This window comes from Oncorhynchus mykiss, chromosome 9 (assembly GCF_057628025.1).
Source record: "Oncorhynchus mykiss isolate SJ-2025 chromosome 9, ASM5762802v1, whole genome shotgun sequence".
NCBI lineage: Eukaryota > Metazoa > Chordata > Actinopteri > Salmoniformes > Salmonidae > Oncorhynchus > Oncorhynchus mykiss.
In genome coordinates, this window is record NC_143030.1 from 35,643,449 (window position 1) to 35,669,407 (window position 25,959).

Below are 25,959 nucleotides of genomic sequence, written 5' to 3' on the forward strand. Positions count from 1 at the left end.
CTAGTACATCACATTCGCATCATATGGCTTTCCATTCGCACTTTGGTGATCACTCGTTACCCACCATTCATACATGTAGTAAGTGTTCTCTGTTACCACCTACCAGCCAGGCATACTAGTACATCCCATACACAATGCACCATTAAGTATTGTCGATCAATAATAAAATTGCAGTTGCCAATAGAGATATTACTTTCTCAACTATTTTCCAATCTCACACATCATAATAGTTTAAATTTAGTAATTTACATCAAACAGCAGAGAGGGATTTGGCGACATCTCCTGAGGGAGGTCCGTCAGCTCATCTTCCCCCTCTGTGGGAGTAACCACCCCCATTTCTGGTTTCTTATTCAGTTGCACTCTGCGCGTCTCCTCGATAGCCCAAGTTCCTATTTTTTAGTTCCGCTTCTGCTCTTTCTCTCTGTTTAGTCCCTTGATTCTTAAATAAACGGCTCTTGTTTCTTTCTACCTCCTTGTCTCTAGCCTCCTGCAACGTCTCTCTTAACCCACATTCCATTGTTTTCAACTGGGCCCCTGTTGGCGGCCCCCCTCCTAGATAACCTGCTTTTGTCCATCTTAACTTCAATCCCTCCCAAACTTTCTTGATATGCTTCCATTGTTCCTTTCCCCCTGATCTATATTCCATTTTTTGGTCTAGGAAATCATTAAATTTCAGCTTAGGAGTGTTAGGGGTCGCCATGGTGAATTTGCTTTAATCGGAATTAAATTTATCTTAATTTGAATTTAATCGGAATTTAATCGGAATTCTCACAGACTACCTGAATATACTTAGCCCGTCGTTAGTTAATATCAACGATGTATTCTTGGAGACACTATTGCTCGTACTCTGCCTTATCTCAGAGCTTCTCCTTCGTATATCCAGAATTTTCAACAATAATGGTTTAATGATTGGATAATACTTTTAGAATTTAGGAAATAATAACAGGGTCTTGTGAAACTCCGTTTACATTTATACTATAGTCGATACACGAACATTCTTACATGTACATAGCTTCAACAAAATCGATCAATTAGAACATCTTATTCCACGACGTCACACATTTGTACATTTATCACATCAGTTCAGACCAAAACACAAAGCGGACTTTTCAGTCCAACATACATTAATCTTTTGTAGACACCTCACCGGTCACAAGCCTGGCTATTGGTTTTAACCTCACTGGTCACAAGCCTGGCTATTGGTTATATCTATGCCTAATTAGAGATTCAATATATTAACCTTTTGTAGACACCTCACCGGTCACAAGCCTGGCTATTGGTTAAATCTATGCCCAATTATAGATCACCTTACCGGACACAAGCCGGACCGGACACTAGCCGGACTATCGGTAGCAACTCTATATTGACTATTTTATTCCTGACCGGTCTCAGCCGGACCGGACACAAGCCGGACTATCGGAATATTCTATATTTATTGTTAGTTATCCCTGACCGGACACAAGCCGGACCCTCGGGTTATTTAGGTCTACTACTACTTATCCCTGACCGGACACAAGCCGGACCGGTCACAAGCCGGACTATCGGGATATTCTAATTCCCACTAATGTTTACTTCACTGTCAATTTCAAGTCAATTATTTATGTTAAATTTACACAAAAATTCTTACCCACACTCGGTACTACTGATCGTAATTTGGTATGACTATTCGACAATATGCAAAGTTCGATTTAACCGGTTTTGCTTACCTTATTTTGTGGTCGACCAGAGATCAGTTTCCCGAGTTGAGCAGAATTGTTGTCCACCCCCGAAAGTTTTCACCTGTCCTCCGGGAACCGTCCTTTCACCAACTCGCCCCCTCACACCCACATCAACCACTCTGGACTGGGTCGTTAGTAAACCATCTCTCTGCTACCAAGATTCTTTTGATAATGGGATATGTAGGAGGGTGAGCCGGTCAAGGATCGATTCAGACAAGGTGGTAAATTGTATGACAAGTGACAGTTTAATTATGAGTAAAGATATCTGGTACAACGTATACGGGCCCATTTCATTCGGTTCTTAAGGAACCAGCAGAAAAGAAGCCCCGATAACAGAGTGCATGTATGTTATATACAGTACAGAAAGTAGGTTGAGTCTAGAAGTTCTGGTCTTCTGGTTGGTCCTGTTGGGCCGTCCGTCATCCCTCTGAGTCTTGTCGTGCCGTTCCTTGTCACACAATGTTCAGCTAAAAAAGGAGATTAGGTGTGTGCGCTGGTTTCTGCAAGTCAAGGCTGTCTCTTCCTCCCAATGTGTGGGTGTATGTCTTATCTGTGTGTCCTCGGCAGTTAGTGTGTGTAATGTGTGTGTGCTGTGTGTGTGGGTGTGGGAGCTATCCTGTATGGGACCTAACATGTTTTACTGTGAAAATACGTTGTCTCAGTTATAGCAATGTAATAGCAGTAGGCTGGTCACCTGCATAAGAAATAGCACTTCCTTACAAATCCCTCTCTTCACGTCTCCCCAGAGACGTGACACAACCTAACTAGATCCAGACACAAAAAGAAAACTTTTCCCAGAAGGAAAAGTTTTGTGATTCCCTCTCTTCACATCTCCTAAGAGATGTGACATAAACTAGGCTAACAATTACAAAGTTTAAAATACCTTCATGTTCTCCATTCGATCCCACTATGTACTAGATTGGCTACCAGCCACCTAGGAACTTGCAACCCTCATGTCAAAAGAGAACAACAGCTCATTGAAAAACAGAACAAAAGAAAATGGTGTGAAAGCCCCCCTTTTTGACACCCACTAGGGTGTCACTCATTATCCCTTATTTCAGCAGTCATAGCATTTCATGAAAAGAAAAACAAAACCTAGTAGGCACTCTCAACCTCATCCTCAAATTCGGGCAGGTCATTAGCAAGCAGAGGAAACATCTGGGAAAGGGGGGAAGGGTCAATAGCTCTAGAGATAACCCTAGTGGTAAGGGAACGGATACATGGAATGCAACAGCATCCACAGAGAACCAAAATGGCCGCGAACACCGAAATGGAGACCAAAATGGAGGAAACCAGGGTTTTATATTTACCAAAGGCACTCATCCAGGAGTCCCACATTGAGGTATCAATCCCAGAATGAGATTTCATTTTACCATTCAGAGTCCTCAAACCTTCTAGGGCTACGGTCAAGCTACCATCGGAGGCTGTGTTATTAGGGATGAAAGTACAACACTGTTCACCAAACATAGTGCAAGCTCCACCTTTCTCTGCCGGTAGCATATCCACTGCAATGCGATTCTGGAATGTATTCTATCCACATTTTTATTAACAGTGCACCACCAACAAATGGAGGGCTCAAACCCAGCTGCCACCTGATCCACCAACTTGTACTCGTCAGGACTCCAATGGCGTCTATGTACGTCGGATCACCACTAGATGGGGTGGTGGCACGCCTGGAACGTCCCCTCCAATATTCAGGGTTCACCCTCTGGACCCTAAGGATGAGGTCTCCAGCCTCTGTAGGGTAGATAGAAACAGGCAAAAGGAGAGTAACAAGTGCACAGCTTCCAGTAGTATTGGAGGGTAATTTAAGAATACCCTCTTCTCCAATCCTAGAATTGTCCCAAGTTGGTTATCATGTAATCCCCATATGGACACCCTCCCCCATTACACAGGTACACTGACACTCCTGTAAAGCCCCACCCTCTCCCAGAGAACACATCACTAGCAAGAGACACATCTTCACTTCTATGAACAAAAACAGGGGTGACAGGACAGGGAGGGTTACTTCATTCGAGAGATGGCCCCCGGAATCCTGTTAATTCCAGTTCTCCTCTCGAACACTGTTTATTGTTCGACAGTGTCAGTGTGTGCTACCCTCCCCCGTGCGATATGAATCCGGGTAGCTCTTTCAGCTAGCTGTCACCAGGAGTGGTCCCCCCAACAAGCCTCTGGGACTGGATTGAGTGACTTCACCTGTAGTTCACCTGTAATGCATAAAATCCTGGACATACAGGCTTGGTTAACAAACAGTTTCTCATATGTTTTATCTGATTATATCTTTAGTTTCTTATCCAATAGGCCCCATCCTATCCTAGACCACAATTTACCCATCCCCCTTTTGATACCTGGCTCTGCCCAGGTAACAACCTTACCTACTCTAAATAATGACTTAGGTAAGATTAGTATATTATCCTTCTGTTCTGACATTATCATGTAGGAGCGCCCCTTTCATTTTCCACATGTCCAATTCTCCCTTTTGTCTCCACTCAATAACTGTTATCTACACATTCTGTTATCTTTGCTCGTCCTGGCTCCCTTTTAAAACTTCTCCTCTCTGCTCTCCAACCTTCAAGGTCTCTGCAGTGCAGGGGAGGGCTCTTCTGTCTGCCTTTTCCCCTTATCTGTCTGTAGCTCGTTTTCTCATGTTTCCAAATTTGAACTAAATGTCTCACTGTTTGGCTTTATCTAAACTCATGGATTTTTTTTTTAGAAAAACATGTCTATGGTGGCACTTTCTAAAGTCCTTATATAGGTTAATTAAACCCCACTATAATTAATTTACCTTAAAAAATAAAATACAAAATAAAAAAAATAAAAAATAAAAAAACGTATTACCCATGACCACAAATTAAATATTCAAATGGCACCCCCTATATACAGGTGTTAAAACCAAACACAAATATCTCAATTTCTTCCCTGCCCTGTTGGCTCAAAATATGTCCCAAATACTTAACATGAGTCTACCATAAATAAAACTTATCCTAGCTGAATTTTCACACCACGTTCATCAGAGAAAATATATTGACACTATAATGTAAATTTCAAAGCCTTTTTGTATTAAATTACCTTAATATCAGTATTACAAATTACCCTAGATTCTCCATCCAAATGGCTTTCCAATGAGGCTGATCAGACCACAAAGGAAAGTTACAATGGAGGTCATAAGTCATACCACCCCTTCAAAGAAGTGTTTCTTACTATATTAAACAACATTCCTCTATCAAAAGATTTCACCTATTTAATTAAGACTCAGAAAATAAAAACGTATAATATTTCATATGTGAGTGTACCCCTTTAAGATATATTGTCTCTGGGAACATGGAAATCCCCTTAAACCCAAAACGTTTGCGACAAACAAAACCTAATAATTATAATAATACCTTCAAATAATTTGTTTTAAATTTCCTCAATGTTTCATGTAACTCATTCAGTCTTTAAAGGATTGTCTCCCCAAAATGCTTTATACCCTGCCAATAAACTCACACAATTGTGATAAACGTGCACTGTCCCTTTAACATAAAATAATATCAGCCTGCAATCCACTCTGCGGGCCTTTCATTGTTCCCCATAATGAAAACAGATTCTAATGTTAGTATACCTTAACCTCCTGTTTAATTTCAGTGGTGTTATCTGAACAATCAAACCAAAATCAATAACCGGGAAGTACTTGTGTAAATTAATTAAAAGAACAAAATAAATCTACCTTATTTCTCAGCACTTGGTTAGAACATCACTCCCGTTTTACATCGAACACACCCTTCGCCCCGTCCCTAGTGTATATCTTATCTATTATTCAGTGGCTCAATTAATGTTTAACGTAAGTATGTTCAGATGTTGATTATGTAATTCTACAATATTAGTATAGTTCAAACCTCATAATATAAATCTACACACAGAATTTTACGTTAATAGAGTTTAACACTTTTTCCAACTGTCATGCACACCCCCTCAATATTCTATGATATAACTCCCATCAGCAAGCCTGCGACTTTTTCAACATTCTCACCGGTACCAGCTCCAACTGAAATACCTAATGTACCACACTCGCTTGGTCCCCGACCTCATTCATACCGATATTAGTTCCCGACTGAATATCAAGCGTATTTCATGCACCCCAGCAAGCAGACCAGTGGGAGACACAATGTCCCCGCCTTCTGTCCATTCTCTGTACAGCTTCTCACCCCGTCTCTTCCACTCCTTACCCTCTCTGCCTTCATTCAATTCTAGAGTGGACTTCAGCGTTTTCAACACCTTTTCTATATTCAACGATATTTTATGTACATTACAATACTGTCAACAACCTATGCCTTTACTAAAACTGCCTCACTCAAACTTGGTAGTCAGTGCGCCGACTTCACTACCCGATGTACTTCACACACACACCTATGCTTTGTTAGGACCTTAGAGAGACCCTTTCCCAAAGGCTAAATCGGTCTCAAGTCCGAGTAATCAATTCAAATATCCGTCATTCACACTTGGCCCTGCCTAGTACATCACATTCGCATCATATGGCTTTCCATTCGCACTTTGGTGATCACTCGTTACCCACCATTCATACATGTAGTAAGTGTTCTCTGTTACCACCTACCAGCCAGGCATACTAGTACATCCCATACACAATGCACCATTAAGTATTGTCGATCAATAATAAAATTGCAGTTGCCAATAGAGATATTACTTTCTCAACTATTTTCCAATCTCACACATCATAATAGTTTAAATTTAGTAATTTACATCAAACAGCAGAGAGGGATTTGGCGACATCTCCTGAGGGAGGTCCGTCAGCTCATCTTCCCCCTCTGTGGGAGTAACCACCCCCATTTCTGGTTTCTTATTCAGTTGCACTCTGCGCGTCTCCTCGATAGCCCAAGTTCCTATTTTTTAGTTCCGCTTCTGCTCTTTCTCTCTGTTTAGTCCCTTGATTCTTAAATAAACGGCTCTTGTTTCTTTCTACCTCCTTGTCTCTAGCCTCCTGCAACGTCTCTCTTAACCCACATTCCATTGTTTTCAACTGGGCCCCTGTTGGCGGCCCCCCTCCTAGATAACCTGCTTTTGTCCATCTTAACTTCAATCCCTCCCAAACTTTCTTGATATGCTTCCATTGTTCCTTTCCCCCTGATCTATATTCCATTTTTTGGTCTAGGAAATCATTAAATTTCAGCTTAGGAGTGTTAGGGGTCGCCATGGTGAATTTGCTTTAATCGGAATTAAATTTATCTTAATTTGAATTTAATCGGAATTTAATCGGAATTCTCACAGACTACCTGAATATACTTAGCCCGTCGTTAGTTAATATCAACGATGTATTCTTGGAGACACTATTGCTCGTACTCTGCCTTATCTCAGAGCTTCTCCTTCGTATATCCAGAATTTTCAACAATAATGGTTTAATGATTGGATAATACTTTTAGAATTTAGGAAATAATAACAGGGTCTTGTGAAACTCCGTTTACATTTATACTATAGTCGATACACGAACATTCTTACATGTACATAGCTTCAACAAAATCGATCAATTAGAACATCTTATTCCACGACGTCACACATTTGTACATTTATCACATCAGTTCAGACCAAAACACAAAGCGGACTTTTCAGTCCAACATACATTAATCTTTTGTAGACACCTCACCGGTCACAAGCCTGGCTATTGGTTTTAACCTCACTGGTCACAAGCCTGGCTATTGGTTATATCTATGCCTAATTAGAGATTCAATATATTAACCTTTTGTAGACACCTCACCGGTCACAAGCCTGGCTATTGGTTAAATCTATGCCCAATTATAGATCACCTTACCGGACACAAGCCGGACCGGACACTAGCCGGACTATCGGTAGCAACTCTATATTGACTATTTTATTCCTGACCGGTCTCAGCCGGACCGGACACAAGCCGGACTATCGGAATATTCTATATTTATTGTTAGTTATCCCTGACCGGACACAAGCCGGACCCTCGGGTTATTTAGGTCTACTACTACTTATCCCTGACCGGACACAAGCCGGACCGGTCACAAGCCGGACTATCGGGATATTCTAATTCCCACTAATGTTTACTTCACTGTCAATTTCAAGTCAATTATTTATGTTAAATTTACACAAAAATTCTTACCCACACTCGGTACTACTGATCGTAATTTGGTATGACTATTCGACAATATGCAAAGTTCGATTTAACCGGTTTTGCTTACCTTATTTTGTGGTCGACCAGAGATCAGTTTCCCGAGTTGAGCAGAATTGTTGTCCACCCCCGAAAGTTTTCACCTGTCCTCCGGGAACCGTCCTTTCACCAACTCGCCCCCTCACACCCACATCAACCACTCTGGACTGGGTCGTTAGTAAACCATCTCTCTGCTACCAAGATTCTTTTGATAATGGGATATGTAGGAGGGTGAGCCGGTCAAGGATCGATTCAGACAAGGTGGTAAATTGTATGACAAGTGACAGTTTAATTATGAGTAAAGATATCTGGTACAACGTATACGGGCCCATTTCATTCGGTTCTTAAGGAACCAGCAGAAAAGAAGCCCCGATAACAGAGTGCATGTATGTTATATACAGTACAGAAAGTAGGTTGAGTCTAGAAGTTCTGGTCTTCTGGTTGGTCCTGTTGGGCCGTCCGTCATCCCTCTGAGTCTTGTCGTGCCGTTCCTTGTCACACAATGTTCAGCTAAAAAAGGAGATTAGGTGTGTGCGCTGGTTTCTGCAAGTCAAGGCTGTCTCTTCCTCCCAATGTGTGGGTGTATGTCTTATCTGTGTGTCCTCGGCAGTTAGTGTGTGTAATGTGTGTGTGCTGTGTGTGTGGGTGTGGGAGCTATCCTGTATGGGACCTAACATGTTTTACTGTGAAAATACGTTGTCTCAGTTATAGCAATGTAATAGCAGTAGGCTGGTCACCTGCATAAGAAATAGCACTTCCTTACACTACACCAACTGAATCAACATAGACTCTGAAACAATAATCCAACATACTGTTACTTTTCAAACAAGGGATTCTCAGCAACTCAGCTTTCACTGTAGAAATAACATCTTAACATTTCAAACAAATACAATACCAAAGCATTTCAAGTGAACTTTCAATAACAAGTTTACAGTCTGGAACTCTTTTAGGGCAGCGATCCGCCAACACCCTTTGATGTTTCACAGGTCTAGGACAGCTCTGGGCTTGACATCTCTTCCTAACCTTGTGCGATATGATGCTGAGCATGCTTCTGTGTCAGTCAACAGTTCTTGTGGTGTTGCAGGTAAGTATGGTGTATGTTGTGCTGTGTGTGTGTTTAGTTCATCAAGTTCTCTTTCAGGGGAACAGTTCATCTCATCAGTGTGTTGTTCTTTTGTGTTCAGTAGGTGACGATGATTGCGGTGGTACACCACTCCTTCTGCGGTGCGGACTTGATATGAACGTTCAGTGTCAGCTAGCTGGATGACGACTGTTGGCTTCCAGAGGCCATGCTCCTGGATTCTAACTGACTCTCCGTCGATCAGTGGTGGTAGTGGTCTAGCTGACCTGTCGTAGTATTGCTTTTGTTGTTGTTATCTCTGTACACGTTTTTCATGCATTTCCTTGTAGCTGACGACCTCAGGTTGCAGCTGCTGGTTGGTGCTGGGAAGGATTGAGCGAAGTCTGCAGCTCATCAACAGCTGGGCTGGTGATTTGAAGTTGTCAACTGGAGTGTTGCGGTATTCAAGGAGACTGAGGTAGGGGTCTCTCTTGTCCGTTTTTGCTTTATCCATGAGTGATTTAGCAATCTGCACAGATTTATCAGCCATTACTTTGAGGGTAATGTGGGCTTGTGGTGACGTGTAAACTCCCATGCTTTTGTGAAGGATTCAAACTCATTTGATTTGTAACAGGGCCCACTGTCAGATATTAAAGTCTCTACAATGCCATGCCTGGCTGCTTTCAGCTTGTGTATCACAGCTGCAGATGTGGTGCCTTGAAGCTTGTCGAGTTCGAAGTATCTGCTGTAGTAGTCCACTGTTACGATGTAGTCCTCATTGTTCCAGGTGAACAGATCAGTTGCCACGACCTGCCAGGGTTGGTCTGGGATACAGTGAGGTAACATTGGCTCTTTGGTGTTTGAGGGTCGTCATTCAAGACATATGGCTCATTTACCAACAATGTCCTCTATTTGTTTGCACATTCCGGGCCAAAATAAGATGTCCCATGCTCTCTGTTTGCACTTTTCCATTCCCATGTGTCCAGCATGGATCTTGGTCAAAATCTCTTCTTTAAGACTGGTAGGAATAATGATTTTCTCTCCTTTGAAAATTATTCCGTTGATCGTGATAGTTCATCACGATGGTTCCAGAATGCTGAGATGCTGAAATGCTGAGGGCATTTTCTCCTCTCCTCAGGCCATCCACCCTGTATGACTTTCCTCAGCTGTGCGAGTTGTGTGTCCTTTTCTGTTTCTGCTTGGATCTCCTTCAGTTTTGTGTCACTAACTGGTAAGTTGCTGTACACAGTGTGCACTTGCATGTCCATGCCTTCACTGAGGCTACTGTCCTTATAGGTAAGAAACTTCCTGGAGAGTGTGTCTGCGACAGGGATGTCTTTGCCTGGACGGTGAGTGATTGTGAAGTCGTATTTTTGTAGTTTTGAAGGATCATTCTCTGTAGCCTTGGCGGGGCTGCAGCTAGTGGTTTCCTCATAATTGACTCAAGGGGCTTGTGGTCAGATTCCACAATGACTTGTCGTCCATATATGTACTGATGGGAAACGTTTACAGTCGAACAGAATGGCGTAGAGCTCCTTTTCAATTTGAGCGTAGTTGATTTCACAGTCTGTGAGAGATTTGGAAGCGTAGCCGATGGGCTTTCCTTCTTGCAGTAACACTGCACCTAGTCCATACTTCGATGCGTCCACTTGGAGTCTGAGCTCTTTGTTGGGGTCGTAGTAGGCAAGGATTAGTCATGGTTCTCTCGTGATCAAGTCTTTCACTTTCTGGAAAGCTTTTCCCAGAGGAACTCACTGGACTGCTTTAGCAGTTGATGCAGGGGTGCATTAGCATTGGAGAGGCTGGGTGCCAACTTGGCTAAGTAATTGACCATGCCAAGCACTGTTTTTCAGCTCTGCATGGTTTTGGTGGCTCCATTTCTTTTATGGCTGAGATCTTCTGTGGATCTGGCTTGATTCCATTTGCTGTGAGAAGATGTCCAAAGTAGCTGACCTCTGTGCTCTTCTCGGGGTTGAGCCGGAATCCTCTGCGGCGGTTTTGGTCGTGCTCCTCTTTGGTTTGACAACAGACAAGGCTGTCGCCCACAATTGCCACAACTCCGTCGAGGCGTTCGTACACTTCGTCGATCTTTCGCTGAAACTCGTCTTGGGCTGAGATAATCCCAAAAGGCAGGCTTCGGAACTTGTAGCGTCCAAACGGTGTGTTGAATGTTGTGAGCTTAGATGACTCTTCTGTGAGCTTGATAGCCCAGTATCCTGATCTAGCGTCCTTGACACTGAAGTAGTGTGCTCCCGCTAGCTTGTGTGTGATGCCATCTAGCGTTGGTAAAGGGTAATGGGGGCGTTTGATAGCCTTGTTCAAGTCTCTTGGGTCGAGACATACTCGGAGCTTGCCTGTGCGTGGTTTCTCCACCACCACTAATGCGTTTACCCAGTCAGTCGGTTCTGTAACCTTGGTGACTATGTCAGATTGCTCCATGGTCTCCAACTCTTTCTTCAGACGGGCACGGAGAGCAAGGGGAATCTTTCTCGGTGGATAGACCACAGGGGTTGCGTTGGGGTCAAGGTGAATGGTGCATTCTCCTGGGAATAATCCTATTCCTGTAAAAAGATCAGCAAACTCCTCCAGTAAATTGTCTGTCTCTACTGGTGCTGTCACTGATAAAACTAGCTTGATGAGGTCCATGTCTAAACATGCACTGCAGGTGCTCTAGTGTCAACAACATAAAAGTCCAACATCATGTCACTTTCCTTGTATTTGCATTTAAAAGTGCATGTGCCTTTTACTGGGAGCTGTTCACCACCATAACCAGTCAGTTTAGCTGGGCAATTTCCTTGTTCGCCATGCACTTTGTATCCACAATATCCACATTTTGGGGCGTTTTGTAAAACACGCTCTCTGTGCACCGGAGGTGTGCTTTGATGTCTGCCTGACTGCAGTGCACTGCTTCTTCACGTGATGCGCTCGTGCTGCCGCGCGAAATGGTTTTCATCTGAGCCTGTGCTAACTCGTGAGATCTGGCTATGTCGATAGCTTTGTCTGTTACCTCAGACCCAACATTCAAAAGGTTCACTCTCACTCGCGGTGAGTGTATTCCAAATACAATACTGTCCCTGACCATCTCATCCTTGTTTGCATAATCACAGTCTTTCACAAGCAGACACAGCTCTGTCACAAACTGTTCAAAAGACTCGCTAGCTCCCTGTACTTTTTCATGGAATTTGTACCTAGCGAAAATCATATTGGTCTTCGGCGCAACATATGCTTCAAAATTATTGTAGTACGTTTACTGTACCTTTGATTCAGCCTCGGCAAGTGTCCATGTGTTGTAAATATCTCTCCCTTTTTCACCGATCCAGAGGAGCATGTAGCTGCATTTTTCCTCTTCACCTCTGTCCTTCTGTCCTAGTATGGTTCTCAATCAGAGGTAGGTGTCATTAGTTGTCTCTGATTGAGAATCATACTAAGGTAGCCTGGGTTGCACTGTTTGTTTGTGGGTGATTGTCTATGTTGATTGCTTGTGTCAGCACAGTTCTCATTAGCGTCACGGTTGTTATTTCGTTTATTGTTTTTGTATAGTGTGTTTCAGTGTTCAGTGTTTTCTTTATTAAAATTCATGAACACATACCACGCTGCATTTTGGTCCTCCGATCCTTCTCGCCTCTCCTCTTCAGATGAAGAGGAGGACGACCGTGACAGAATCACCCACCAACCAAGGACCAAGCGGCGTGGTAAAAGACAGCGACGACAGCAGCAGCAACAGCGCTCAGCATCACAGGACTCCTGGACATGGGAGGAGATATTTAACGGAGAGGGACCCTGTGTAACGGTTCTCTTGTGTCGAAGGAGAGGCGGACAAAAACACAGCGTGGTTATTATTCATGGTTCTTTAATAAAGAAACTATACATGAATAGACTAACAAAACCCAGAAATGTGAAAGACCGAAACAGCCCTATCTGGTGCAAACACAGAGACAGGAACAATCACCCACAAAACCCAACACCAAACAGGCTACCTAAATATGGTTCCCAATCAGAGACAATGAATAACACCTGCCTCTGATTGAGAACCATATCAGGCCAAACACAGAAACAGACAAACTAGACACACAACACAGAATGCCCACTCAGATCACACCCTGACCAAACAAAACATAGAAACATAGAAAGCAAACTATGGTCAGGGTGTGACACCCTGGGCACAGGCTGGGGAATATCGCCGCCTCAAAGCAGAGCTGGAGGCAGCGAAAGCTGGACGGCGGCGATATGAGGAGGCAGCACTGCAGCGCGACAGGTACGAGAGGCACGGTCATTATTTTGTTTATTGTTTTTGTATAGTGTGTTTCAGTGTTCAGTGTTTTCTTTATTAAAATTCATGATGAACACATACCACGCCGCATTTTGGTCCTCCGATCCTTCTCGCCACTCCTCTTCAGATGAAGAGGAGGACGACCGTGACAGTTGCCGTAAAAATGGGGTTGAATACTTATTGACTCAAGACATTTCAGCTTTTAATTTTTTATGAATTTGTATAATTTCTAAAAACATATTTCCACTTTCACATTATGGGGTTTTGTGACAAAACTATGAAATTAATCAATTTTAAATGCAGGCTGTCAAGGGGTGTGAATACTTTCTGAAGGCACTGTATATGTGAAATTGACTCTTGTGGCAGGCATCATGTGTCACTATCCTCAAAATGTTTGATTGTTTGTTATAGATGTGGCCTTGTGCCAAAACATGCATTTGTTTGTCGCAGGGATTTATCACTTTAGCTACTCCATGCTGTCTTATTTGAGCATCTATGGTTGGTAAAGTGGGACAACAACAACAAAATGACTGAATTACAAAATTGAAACATAAATTTGGCATTTGGCAATTTTTTTTCTCCCTATTATCTACTAAATCAAAACTATTGTCACTAAACCCTTGCAGAGAAACCACTTCATTGGTGTTACATCACAGAGGGGGCAGAGCATCTCAACTACACACCCAAATCTGATTTGTGAAGGTGCTGGAGGCAAAAGGCCAAACTGGAGAAACAGGAAAAAGTCTCTGCACACTTGTCAGACCAAGAAATAAAGGCATGAGGATTAAGCTATCCCAGTTTAAATAATGTCCCACTTTTTCTGAATTCACCCTACAATACACTTTATACAAACTAATAGAAAATAATATACAATAAAACAAGAATGAAAGCTACAGTCTAGGATTAGTTTTAGTTTTTGACCGCTTACACATGTTTTGGTATACAGCTGAGGGATGGGCCTGAGGGAATGTAACCCCGCCAAAAAAAACTGCCTTGGTGAGCCAACGGAAGTGGGGAAATCTTGTTGATTTGTATTTTGAGGAAACTATCCCTTTATAGCTTATATGCTTGATTAACAACAACTACAAGGGAAGAGGTGAGGGCACTCAGAGTGTGGTGTCAGGAAAACAACCTCTCACTCAACGTCAACAAAACAAAGGAGATGATCGTGGACTTCAGGAAACAGCAGAGGGAGCACCCCCCCATCCACATCAATGGAACAGTATTGGAGAAGGTGGAAAGTTTTAAGTTCCTCTGCGAACATATCACGAACAAACTGAAATGGTCCACCAACACAGACAGTGTAGTGAAGAAGGCGCAGCAAGCGCCTCTTCAACCTCAGGAGGCTGAAGAAATTTGTCTTGTCACCTAGAACCCCCCTTTTATATCTGCACATCCTGTCGGGCTGTATCGCCGCCTGGTACGGCAACTGAACCGCCCACAACCGCAAGGCTCTCCACAGGGTGGTGTGGTCTGCACAACGCATCACCGGGGGCAAACTACCTGCCCTCCAGGACACCTACAACACCCGATGTCAAAGGAAGGCCAAGAAGATCATCAAGGACAACAACCACCCAAGCCACTGCCGATAGACTAAAGTTATACTGTTACACTACGATTCAGAAGACGAGGTCAGTACAGGTGCATCAAAGCGGGGACCGAGAGACTGAAAAACAGCTTCTGTCTCAAGGCCATCAGACTGTTAAATAGCCATCACTAATACAGAGACAGCCATCCATTTACATTTGTGTGTATTAGGTAGTTGTTGTGAAATTGTTCATTACTTGTTAGATATTACTGCACTGTCGGAACTAGAAGCACAAGCGTTTCACTACACTCGCGTTAACATCTGCCAACCATGTGTATGTGACCACAAAATTTGGATTTGATTTGATAGTTGGATGGCGGGCCACTGTAGTAGGATGTCCCTTGTGGGTAACCGTGCCTATGTAGGACATGCGAGGGTTAGGTTAATAAACAGGCTGGAGCTAGAACCTTGTTGTCCTTATTTTAGATCATACTACACCACAAGTTAAATAACTGGCTACATGGAACTTTGAATTATAATAGTTTCAGTCATCTAAAATCAATGTTGTGGGCGTCTCAACGGGAGGTCACACAATCGTCACTAGGTGGCAGCATATTTTAAGAAGTTGAGGAAATATCCGGTGGTGAGAAAACTTAACATTTCAGAGCAACTTCTTTGGTTCTTCCTCTTCCGGTAACGGTAATATCAGGTATGGAGGCCGATATTTCTTCGCACATTTTATGTCAAAATAATCTGCTGTAATCTGTTGTTATAATATGACAAAAAGTATTTCAAATACCATATTTCCACAGTGTTAGAAACCGTAAACACATTATTGAAAGTATTTAATGATTTCTTCTTATCCTAGTACTGTCTTGTCGTTTCTTAGTATCATGCCTTCAGTAACGTTTAGCCCAAAGCAGAGATGTCAATTTTGGTACCAAAACGCATTACCATTTAAGTGGTTTTACTACCGGAGGTAGTCTTGTTGAAATGGCAGAGTGTATACATGCAAGTAAAATGTTATTTCTTCATTGATTCGTTTTTTGGGTATTAAGCATTTTTGCTAGTAGCATTGATCAATAATGTTGACTCCATCCGCAGTCCCCAAGCTAGCTAACTAGTTCGTTATTTAGCTATCTAGTTATGTAGCAAATCAATCGGTGAGCAATGTATTCTACTGTCCTGCAATCTGTTATGTATTTACAGGTATCAACATGGTCCAGCGCTTGACTTACCGTCGTAGGTTGTCCTACAACACTGCCTCCAACAAAACTAGGCTGTAAGTAACATGATCTTTATCTACTAATTGCGTTGCAATTCCCTTGTCTGCTATGCCATTTCTTTAGCTTCTTTGCCATTGTTAGTTATTACATTGCCTGGCATTTCTCATGGCCTAAACTAATTGGTTGTTCCTAGTAAGTTGTACTGGTTTGCACGATTATACCTAGCTGTAGCTATTGCTTTTAAATAGGAAGTAGGAACAACTGATGTTTTTATCCCTTTCTAAATATTGTGGACAACTTTGCATTGTGTATGACCCTGCTTGCAGGTCCCGGACTCCTGGTAACCGCATTGTGTACCTGTACACCAAGAAGGTGGGCAAGGCCCCCAAGTCCGCATGCGGAATCTGCCCTGGTAGACTGCGCGGAGTAAGTAAAGCTCTTAACTGTGCCAGTCCACTCTTAATTTCTATTCAGTTCGACTCGCCATAAATTCTGTGTCTGAATTGTGCATATAAGTACCTCAACCAAAATGCATGTCAGTGTGGTTGGGTGGAAATTATTTGATAATACATCACAACTTTTCAGGCTGAGCACAACACAATATTAGCCACCCCCAACGCACTGCTTCCACTTAACCTGTCTTTTTTTACACATTGGTTTGAATGTGCCCTAAGGATGGGTGAAAGCACTACGTCGAATGCCAAAATGGCACTTGATCCAGACCGATCTTGAGTTCAATTTCATTGCATGTGAAATGTTTGGTTTTTGCATGCATTAACCCCTCTGGGATCGTTCGGGACGCTATAGCGTCCCACCTCGCCAAAGGCCAGTGAAATTGCAGGGAGCCAAATTCAAAACGACAAATCTCATAATTAAAATTCCTCGACCATATGTAACGGATGTGAAACAGCTAGCTAGTCAGCGGTGGTGCGCGCTAAATAGCATTTAAATCGGTGACGTCACTTGCTCTGAGACCTTGAAGTAGTGGTTCCCCTTGCTCTGCAAGGGCCGCGGCTTTTGTGGAGCGATGGGTAACGATGCTTCGTGGGTGACTGTTGTTGATGTGTGCAGAGGGTCCCTAGTTCGGGCGAGGGGACGGTCTAAAGTTATACTGTTACACTGGTGCCGTGACTTGTCTTCGCCGGACGTCACGTGGAGGGATCGGAGACCCGGCTTCAAGAAGTACTGTGGTTGCTGATGCACGCCAGAGGCCTATGTTTCGCATTCTGCACAAGTGGAATTCTCAGGGAGCTCCTGGTAGCATGAATAGGGGGAGATCGCGAACGTCAGGTCTTCCCAGTATGAAAATGTGATGCAAGGGATTTTGCCATCGACAGCCATCAATACCGTTAAGCCCTGCACAACTAACGTGCTGTTTCCCATTTAACAACATAAATAAATGCTCAACTGGGGGGACCACTGGCCGAAGTGATATATTTTGAGAATACATATACATCTGTTACACATACAAGTATTTTACACCATTTTAGAGACACACTTCTCGTTAATCCAACCACAGTGTCCGACTTCAAAAAGGCTTTTCGGCGAACACAGAACATATCATTATGTTAGGTTAGCAACTAGTCACAGACTGCATTCAGCCATTTTCCAACCAAAGAGATCACAAAAAGCAGAAATTAGAAACATGTCAAAGGATGTTTACAATCAATCCTTAGGGTCTTTTTTATAATAAATCTTCAATAATATTCCACCCGGACAATAGCGTATTCATTAAAGAGGAAAAAGAAGGAACGGCGTGACCGCGCAGATTGCCATATGAGTTCTGTTATACTCAGACATCATTCAAACTGTTTTAGAAACTTCAGTGTTTTCTATCCAATACTACTAATAATATGCATATTACCATCTGGGACAGAGTAGCAGGCAGTTTACTCTGGGCACCTTATTCATCCAAGCTACTCAATACATGCAGTCAATTTTACTTTGTTTTTTTACAAATATAACTACGTAACATGATGGTATTGTAATCAGTTATTTGAATGTTAAATCTAGTCTATTGATTAACTGGGGAAATCAATTTATAGTACAGGTGCATGCATATTCAACAGGTGTGCATTGACTAGCTTGTTTTGGCTTATTTCATGGGGCTACATATAAGTATCTATCCCTTCAACTTATTTTATTGTACTTCTCAACACTTGCATAAAAACAATCTCTTTTATTAAAGTGTACACTTTCTCTTTAAGATCTATCTTTATTCCCACACACACTCAGTTTGAGTCTCGAGCAAAGGTCTTGACTGGGAGAGACGTGACAGGGAGATTAAGTGAATTAATTGTTTTTTGGTTTACAATCAGCTTTGAAATGGTTTATCGCAAACAAGGTACTAGGGAAGTGAATTGATGTTAGCTTCAGCTGTTTACTAGTAAGGTAAGTTGGTGTACAAAGCTGGAAGCTGCTGTTATCTTGCATTGTAAAGTGTTTGAGCCTGTAATGGGACATTGTTTTGTGAACAGTAATTTACATTTTCAACATTTGTTCAGGCCGTGTTATATTATTCAAGCGTGTTAATTTCTGTGCAACATAAGTGGTGACACAGCCCAAATTCCCAGTGAGTGCATTGATTCCTCGGGGCAGGCTAGAGTTAGCAATGAGTAAGTGGAGCAGGTATGGTGTTCTTGTGCTAAGGGGACATTGACTGCGCTGATGGACTTGATCCTCACTCAATCAGTAGAATACATGAGACACATTTGACAGAAGTACTAAGAGGAATACACCCTAGTACCGAACAGTTTCAGGTTGAATTACCAAAGTTTCGGTATACTGTGCAACACTGGTTTCTCCTGAATATAACCCTGGGTTCAGGTTTGTGTGTTGTCTGTGCTCACAAGCATTTCTTTGTCTTAAAGATCCGGGCGGTGAGACCCCAGGTCCTGATGAGGCTCTCAAAAACCAAGAAGCACGTCAGCAGAGCCTACGGTGGAGCCATGTGTGCCAAGTGTGTGCGCGACCGGTAAGAAAGCGTATCCCCAACACCGCCTTTGTAGAAAATGTCTAAGTGTTGTTTATATTGGATGACGTGCCTATCCAAAAGGGGGTAAAATGTGTTTTTTTTTAAAAATTTTATATATATATATATATATATAGATCCTACGCTTTCTTCGTCTCCTAGATGTAGACCCTAAATTATAAAGAAACGTATACCTAAAGGGGTCCTAAAATCAAATAGCTAAATGATCCATAGTACGATCCCCCCCCCCCCCCCCACAATCTACATTGAAGGCATTGGTCTTTGCGACATGATTCATTAGATTTTGCTTTACATTTATTGATATTTGGTCAGAATTTGTATCAAGCAAACAATGCCCGAACAACTGTTACCTGATCAACTAACGTTCACCCTTCTCTCTACCACAGGATCAAGCGAGCTTTCCTGATTGAGGAACAGAAGATCGTTGTCAAGGTTCTTAAGGCACAGGCACAGAGTCAGAAATCTAAGTAATTGTGTATTTGTACTGCTACAATAAAAGTCATTCAAGTCCAGTGTCCTGACATGTTTGTATAACTGGCCATAGTATTTTTAAATTTGACGTTTAATTTAATTGTTTCTCAATGTAATTCGAAAGGAACTGGGCTCTTTTTTGCAGGTGCGTGGTAACTGTTGAATAAGAGGGGAAAGAGTACCTGCATACTGCTCTTGCTAGTATCACTGCTCTTTAAGCTTTTACGTTTTGAATGAGTGTGGAGTTTGAGGACTGTGTGGGCTACTGATTAATGACATATGGACTTTGAGAAAGTGTTGACATTACATCCAGGAATTTTCTATTTTTACTCAAGATTCTCAGGCAGTTGACATTAAATATTAGGATGGTGCAGCATGTGCTTGAATTTTGAAATTCTGAAGGTGAGTTTATTTTTATGTATGCATAGATATTCTTTGTTGGTCAATACAATGTAAACCTGTCACAACACTCCAAACAAACCAGTTTTGAAATGGGATCGTCCTGTAAAAAAAAATTACGGTGATAATTCAGTCTGCACTGATGGTTGAAGGACGAGTGTCACATGGGAGTGACAAATTGGGTTGGAAGAATATTTAATGATCAGAGGCTGCAGCTGCTATCAAGCTGGTAGTGTATTTTTCCAATTGTCCTGTGTTTTTTGGTATACTCTGGCTACCCGCAGGTATCTAAAGAGAATTCCCCCAGATAATTGATCTGTGAAACTATTTTAGAGCTTTGCGACTACATCAATGGACAGAAAGGTATCTCGGCCACTTTTGCTTTGGCTAGGAATCCATCAAATATACTGAGGTGGATGATAAACCAGTAATGAGGTCTAGCAATATTAACAAATGAAACTATCAAAGATACGATGATAAACATCTGGTAATCTTGTTTTTGTAAGAGGTGTTGACAAGATGAAGGTACCAGACACCCATGCATACCCCATAACACATGCTACCAGAGGTATCTTCACAGTCCCGAAGTCAAGAACAGACTGGGAAGCGCACAATACAACAGAGCCATGACTAAATGGAACTATTCCACATCAGGTAACTGATGCAAGCAGTAGAAACAGATTTAAAAAGCAGGTAAAAAAAATACATGTTATGGAACAGCCTTGACTGTAAAGCAACATACACACAATGTATACACGTACACATGGATTTTGAGTTGTAGATATGTGGTAGTAGAGTATAGGCCCGAGGGCACACACTTGTGAATTCTGTAATGAATATATTGTGTTTTCAAAAATTGTATAACTGCCTTCATCTCACCAAACCCCAGGAGGAGTAGCTGCTGCCTTGGCAGGTGATGGGTGTGAGGTAGCACTCATCACTGCTGACTGTGTTTATGAACAAACAATCATGAGATAGGTGAAGAAAATGTCAGACCCCTCCCATGTACACCACCCAAAGTTTCAGCTTCTCCCCTCAGCCAGATGTAACAGGGTTCCTCAGTGTGAGCTGAACAGATATAACCACTCCTTCATCCCCCCCCTGTCAGTCAAACTCCTAAAGACCAGTATGGAGAATGTGATATACAGTTGAAGTTTACATACACCTTAGCCAAATGCATTAAACTCAGTTTTTCACAATTCCTGACATTTAATCCTAGAAAAAAATCCCTGTCTTAGGTCACCACTTTATTTTAAGAATGTGAAATGTCAGAATAATAGAGCGAATTATTTCGGCTTTTGTTCCTTTCATCACATTTCTAGTGGGTCAGAAGTTTACATACACTCAATTAGTATTTTACATACACTCAATTAGTATTTGGCAGCATTGCCTTTAAATTGTTTAACTTGGGTATAACGTTTTGGGTAGCCTTCCACAAGCTTCTCACAATAAGTTGGGTGAATTTTGGCCCATTCCTCCTGACAAAGCTGGTGTAATTGAGTCAAGATTGTAGGCCTTGCTCGCACACGCTTTTTCAGTTCTTCCCACAAATTTTCTTTAGGCTTGAGGTCAGAGCTTTGTGATGGCCACTCCAATACCTTGACTTTGTTGTCCTTAAGCCATTTTGCCACAACTTTGGAAGTATGCTTGGGGTCATTGTCCATTTGGAAGAACTATTTGCGACCAAGCTTTAACTTAACTGATGTCTTGAGATGTTGCTTCAATATATCCACTTCATTTTCCTACCTCATGAAGCCATCTATTTTGTGAAGTTCACCAGTCCCTCCTTTAGCAAAGCACCCCCACAACACGATGCTGCCGACCCCGTGGTTCACGTTTGGGAGGGTGTCCTTTGGCTTGCCAGCCTCCCCTTTTTCCTCCAAACATAACAATGGTCATTATGGCCAAACTGTTCTATTTTTGTTTCAGCAGACAAGAGGACATTTCTCCAAATAGTATGATCTTTGTCCCCATGTGCAGTTGCAAACCGTAGTCTGGCTTTTTTATGGCGATTTTGGAGCAGTGGCTTCTTCCTTGCTGAGCGGCCTTTCAGGATATGTCGATATAGGACTCGTTTTACTGTGGATATAGATACTTTTGTACCGGTTTCCTCCAGCATCCTCACAAGGTCCTTTGCTGTTGTTCTGGGATTGATTTGCTCTTTTTGCACTGAAGTACGTTCATCTCTAGGAGACAGAACGCGTCTCCTTCCTGAGCAGTATGACGGCTGCGTGGTCCCATGGTGTTTATACTTGCATACTATTGTTTGTACAGATGAATGTGGTACCTTCAGGCGTTTGGAAATTGCTCCCAAGGATGAACCAGACTTGTGGAGGTCTACAATTGATCTTGGCTGATTTCTTTTGATTTTCCCATGTTGTCAAGCAAAGAGCCAATGAATTTGAAGGTAGGCCTTGAAATACATCCACAGGTACACCTCCAATTGACTCAAATTATGTCAATTCGCCTATCAGAACGTTCTAAAGCCATGACAGAATTTCCTGGAATTTTCGACTTGCCAAAATTTCTTGTTAGTTAACAAGAAATTTGTGGAGTGGTTGAAAAACTAGTTTGTGTATGTAAACTTCCGACTTCAACTGTATATACATACAGTTGACTCACAATACATTCATTACAGAATTTGTAACACAGTGTGTGTCCTCGGGCCCATACTCCACTACCACATACAGTGCCTTGCGAAAGTATTCGGCTCCCTTGAACTTTGCGACCTTTTGCCACATTTCAGGCTTCAAACATAAAGATATAAAACTGTATTTTTTTGTGAAGAATCAACAACAAGTGGGACACAATCATGAAGTGGAATGACATTTATTGGATATTTCAAACTTTTTTAACAAATCAAAAACTGAAAAATTGGGCGTGCAAAATTATTCAGCCCCTTTACTTTCAGTGCAGCAAACTCTGTCCAGACGTTCAGTGAGGATCTCTGAATGATCCAATGTTGACCTAAATGACTAATGATGATAAATACAATCCACCTGTGTGTAATCAAGTCTCCGTATAAATGCACCTGCACTGTGATAGTCTCAGAGGTCTGTTAAAAGCCCAGAGAGCATCATGAAGAACAAGGAACACACCAGGCAGGTCCGAGATACTGTTGTGAAGAAGTTTAAAGCCGGATTTGGATACAAAAAGATTTCCCAAGCTTTAAACATCCAAAGGAGCACTGTGCAAGCGATAATATTGAAATGGAAGGAGTATCAGACCACTGCAAATCTACCAAGACCTGGCCGTCCCTCTAAACTTTCAGCTCATACAAGGAGAAGACTGATCAGAGATGCAGCCAAGAAGCCCATGATCACTCTGGATGAACTGCAGAGATCTACAGCTGAGGTGGGAGACTCTGTCCATAGGACAACAATCAGTCGTATATTGCACAAATCTGGCCTTTATGGAAGAGTGGCAAGAAGAAAGCCATTTCTTAAAGATATCCATAAAAAGTGTTGTTTAAAGTTTGCCACAAGCCACCTGGGAGACGCACCAAACATGTGGAAGAAGGTGCTCTGGTCAGATGAAACCAAAATGGAACTTTTTGGCAACAATGCAAAATGTTATGTTTGGCGTAAAAGCAACACAGCTCATCACCCTGAACATACCATCCCCACTGTCAAACATGGTGGTGGCAGCATCATGGTTTGGGCCTGCTTTTCTTCAGCAGGGACAGGGAAGATGGTTAAAATTGATGGGAAGATGGATGGAGCCAAATACAGGACTATTCTGGAAGAAAACCTGATGGAGTCTGCAAAAGACCTGAGACTGGGACGGAGATTTGTCTTCCAACAAGACAATGATCCAAAACATAAAGCAAAATCTACAATGGAATGGTTCAAAAATAAACATATCCAGGTGTTAGAATGGCCAAGTCAAAGTCCAGACCTGAATCCAATCGAGAATCTGTGGAAAGAACTGAAAACTGCTGTTCACAAATGCTCTCCATCCAACCTCACTGAGCTCGAGCTGTTTTGCAAGGAGGAATGGGAAAAAATGTCAGTCTCTCGATGTGCAAAACTGATAGAGACATACCCCAAGCGACTTACAGCTGTAATCGCAGCAAAGGGTGGCGCTACAAAGTATTAACTTAAGGGGGCTGAATAATTTTGCACGCCCAATTTTTCAGTTTTTGATTTGTTAAAAAAGTTTGAAATATCCAATAAATGTCGTTCCACTTCATGATTGTGTCCCACTTGTTGTTGATTCTTCACAAAAAAATACAGTTTTATATCTTTATGTTTGAAGCCTGAAATGTGGCAAAAGGTCGCAAAGTTCAAGGGGGCCGAATACTTTCGCAAGGCACTGTATCTCTCTGATTTGGTCCTGCCGTACATACCTACACGTACGCTACGGTCACAAGACGCAGGCCTCCTAATTGTCCCTAGAATTTCTAAGCAAACAGCTGGAGGCAGGGCTTTCTCCTATAGAGCTCCATTTTTATGGAACGGTCTGCCTACCCATGTCAGAGACGCAAACTCGGTCTCAACCTTTAAGTCTCTACTGAAGACTCATCTCTTCAGTGGGTCATATGATTGAGTGTAGTCTGGCCCAGGAGTGGGAAGGTGAACGGAAAGGCTCTGGAGCAACGAACCGCCCTTGCTGTCTCTGCCTGGCCGGTTCCCCTCTTTCCACTGGGATTCTCTGCCTCTAACCCTATTACAGGGGCTGAGTCACTGGCTTACTGGGGTTCTCTCATGCCGTCCCTGGAGGGGGTGCGTCACCTGAGTGGGTTGATTCACTGATGTGGTCATCCTGTCTGGGTTGGCGCCCCCCCCCCCCCCCCTTGGGTTGTGCCGTGGTTGAGGTCTTTGTGGGCTATACTCAGCCTTGTCTCAGGATGGTAAGTTGGTGGTTGAAGATATCCCTCTAGTGGTGTGGGGGCTGTGCTTTGGCAAAGTGGGTGGGGTTATATCCTTCCTGTTTGGCCCTGTCCGGGGGTGTCCTCGGATGGGGCCACAGTGTCTCTTGACCAATCCTGTCTCAGCCTCCAGTATTTATGCTGCAGTAGTTTGTGTCGGGGGGCTAGGGTCAGTTTGTTATATCTGGAGTACTTCTCCTGTCCTATTCGGTGTCCTGTGTGAATCTAAGTGTGCGTTCTCTAATTCTCTCCTTCTCTCTTTCTTTCTCTCTCTCGGAGGACCTGAGCCCTAGGACCATGCCCCAGGACTACCTGACATGATGACTCCTTGCTGTCCCCAGTCCACCTGGCCGTGCTGCTGCTCCAGTTTCAACTGTTCTGCCTTATTATTATTCGACCATGCTGGTCATTTATGAACATTTGAACATCTTGGCCATGTTCTGTTATAATCTCCACCCGGCACAGCCAAAAGAGGACTGGCCATCCCACATATGCTCTCTCTAATTCTCTCTTTCTTTCTCTCTCTCGGAGGACCTGAGCCCTAGGACCATGCCCCAGGACTACCTGACATGATGACTCCTTGCTGTCCCCAGTCCACCTGGCCGTGCTGCTGCTCCAGTTTCAACTGTTCTGCCTTATTATTATTCGACCATGCTGGTCATTTATGAACATTTGAACATCTTGGCCATGTTCTGTTATAATCTCCACCCGGCACAGCCAGAAGAGGACTGGCCACCCCACATAGCCTGGTTCCTCTCTAGGTTTCTTCCTAGGTTTTGGCCTTTCTAGGGAGTTTTTCCTAGCCACCGTGCTTCTACACCTGCATTGCTTGCTGTTTGGGGTTTTAGGCTGGGTTTCTGTACAGCACTTTGAGATATCAGCTGATGTACGAAGGGCTATATAAATAAATTTGATTTGATTAAAAATCCTACAATGTGATTTTCTGGATTTTTTCCCCTCATTTTGTCTGTCATAGTTGATGAAAATTACAGGCCTCATCTTTTTAAGTGGGAGAACTTGCACAATTGGTGGCTGACTAAATACTTTTTTCCCCCACTGTATGTATTGCAATTAATGTATATACAAAGTTATATTCTACTCAATCCATAGACTTCATTGAGGCTATTCAGACTAAGTCGATACAACCGGCTATTTGTGTGCGATAAAGCCCTTTTGTGGGAAAAACTCATTCAAATTGGCTAGGCCTGGCTCCCAAGTGAATGGTTCAGGCCCTCCCATGGCGCCCCTTCCCACTCGTTAAA

General features: G+C 42.7%; 1 protein-coding gene and 1 pseudogene across 1 annotated transcript; both read left to right on the forward strand.

Moving 5' to 3' along the window:
* Nucleotides 1-9,338, forward strand: part of LOC149980896 (uncharacterized) — a 42,395-nt pseudogene extending 33,057 nt beyond the window's left edge.
* A 5,874-nt stretch (nucleotides 9,339-15,212) lies between these two features.
* On the forward strand, nucleotides 15,213-19,469 carry rpl34 (ribosomal protein L34). The gene is made up of 5 exons (XM_021615423.3): nucleotides 15,213-15,448; nucleotides 15,949-16,021; nucleotides 16,292-16,391; nucleotides 18,836-18,939; nucleotides 19,344-19,469. Exons 2-5 carry the CDS (start codon nucleotides 15,957-15,959, stop codon nucleotides 19,426-19,428), a joined length of 354 nt encoding a protein of 117 aa, XP_021471098.1. The 5' UTR covers nucleotides 15,213-15,448; nucleotides 15,949-15,956; the 3' UTR covers nucleotides 19,429-19,469.
* The last annotated feature ends 6,490 nt before the right edge of the window (nucleotides 19,470-25,959 follow it).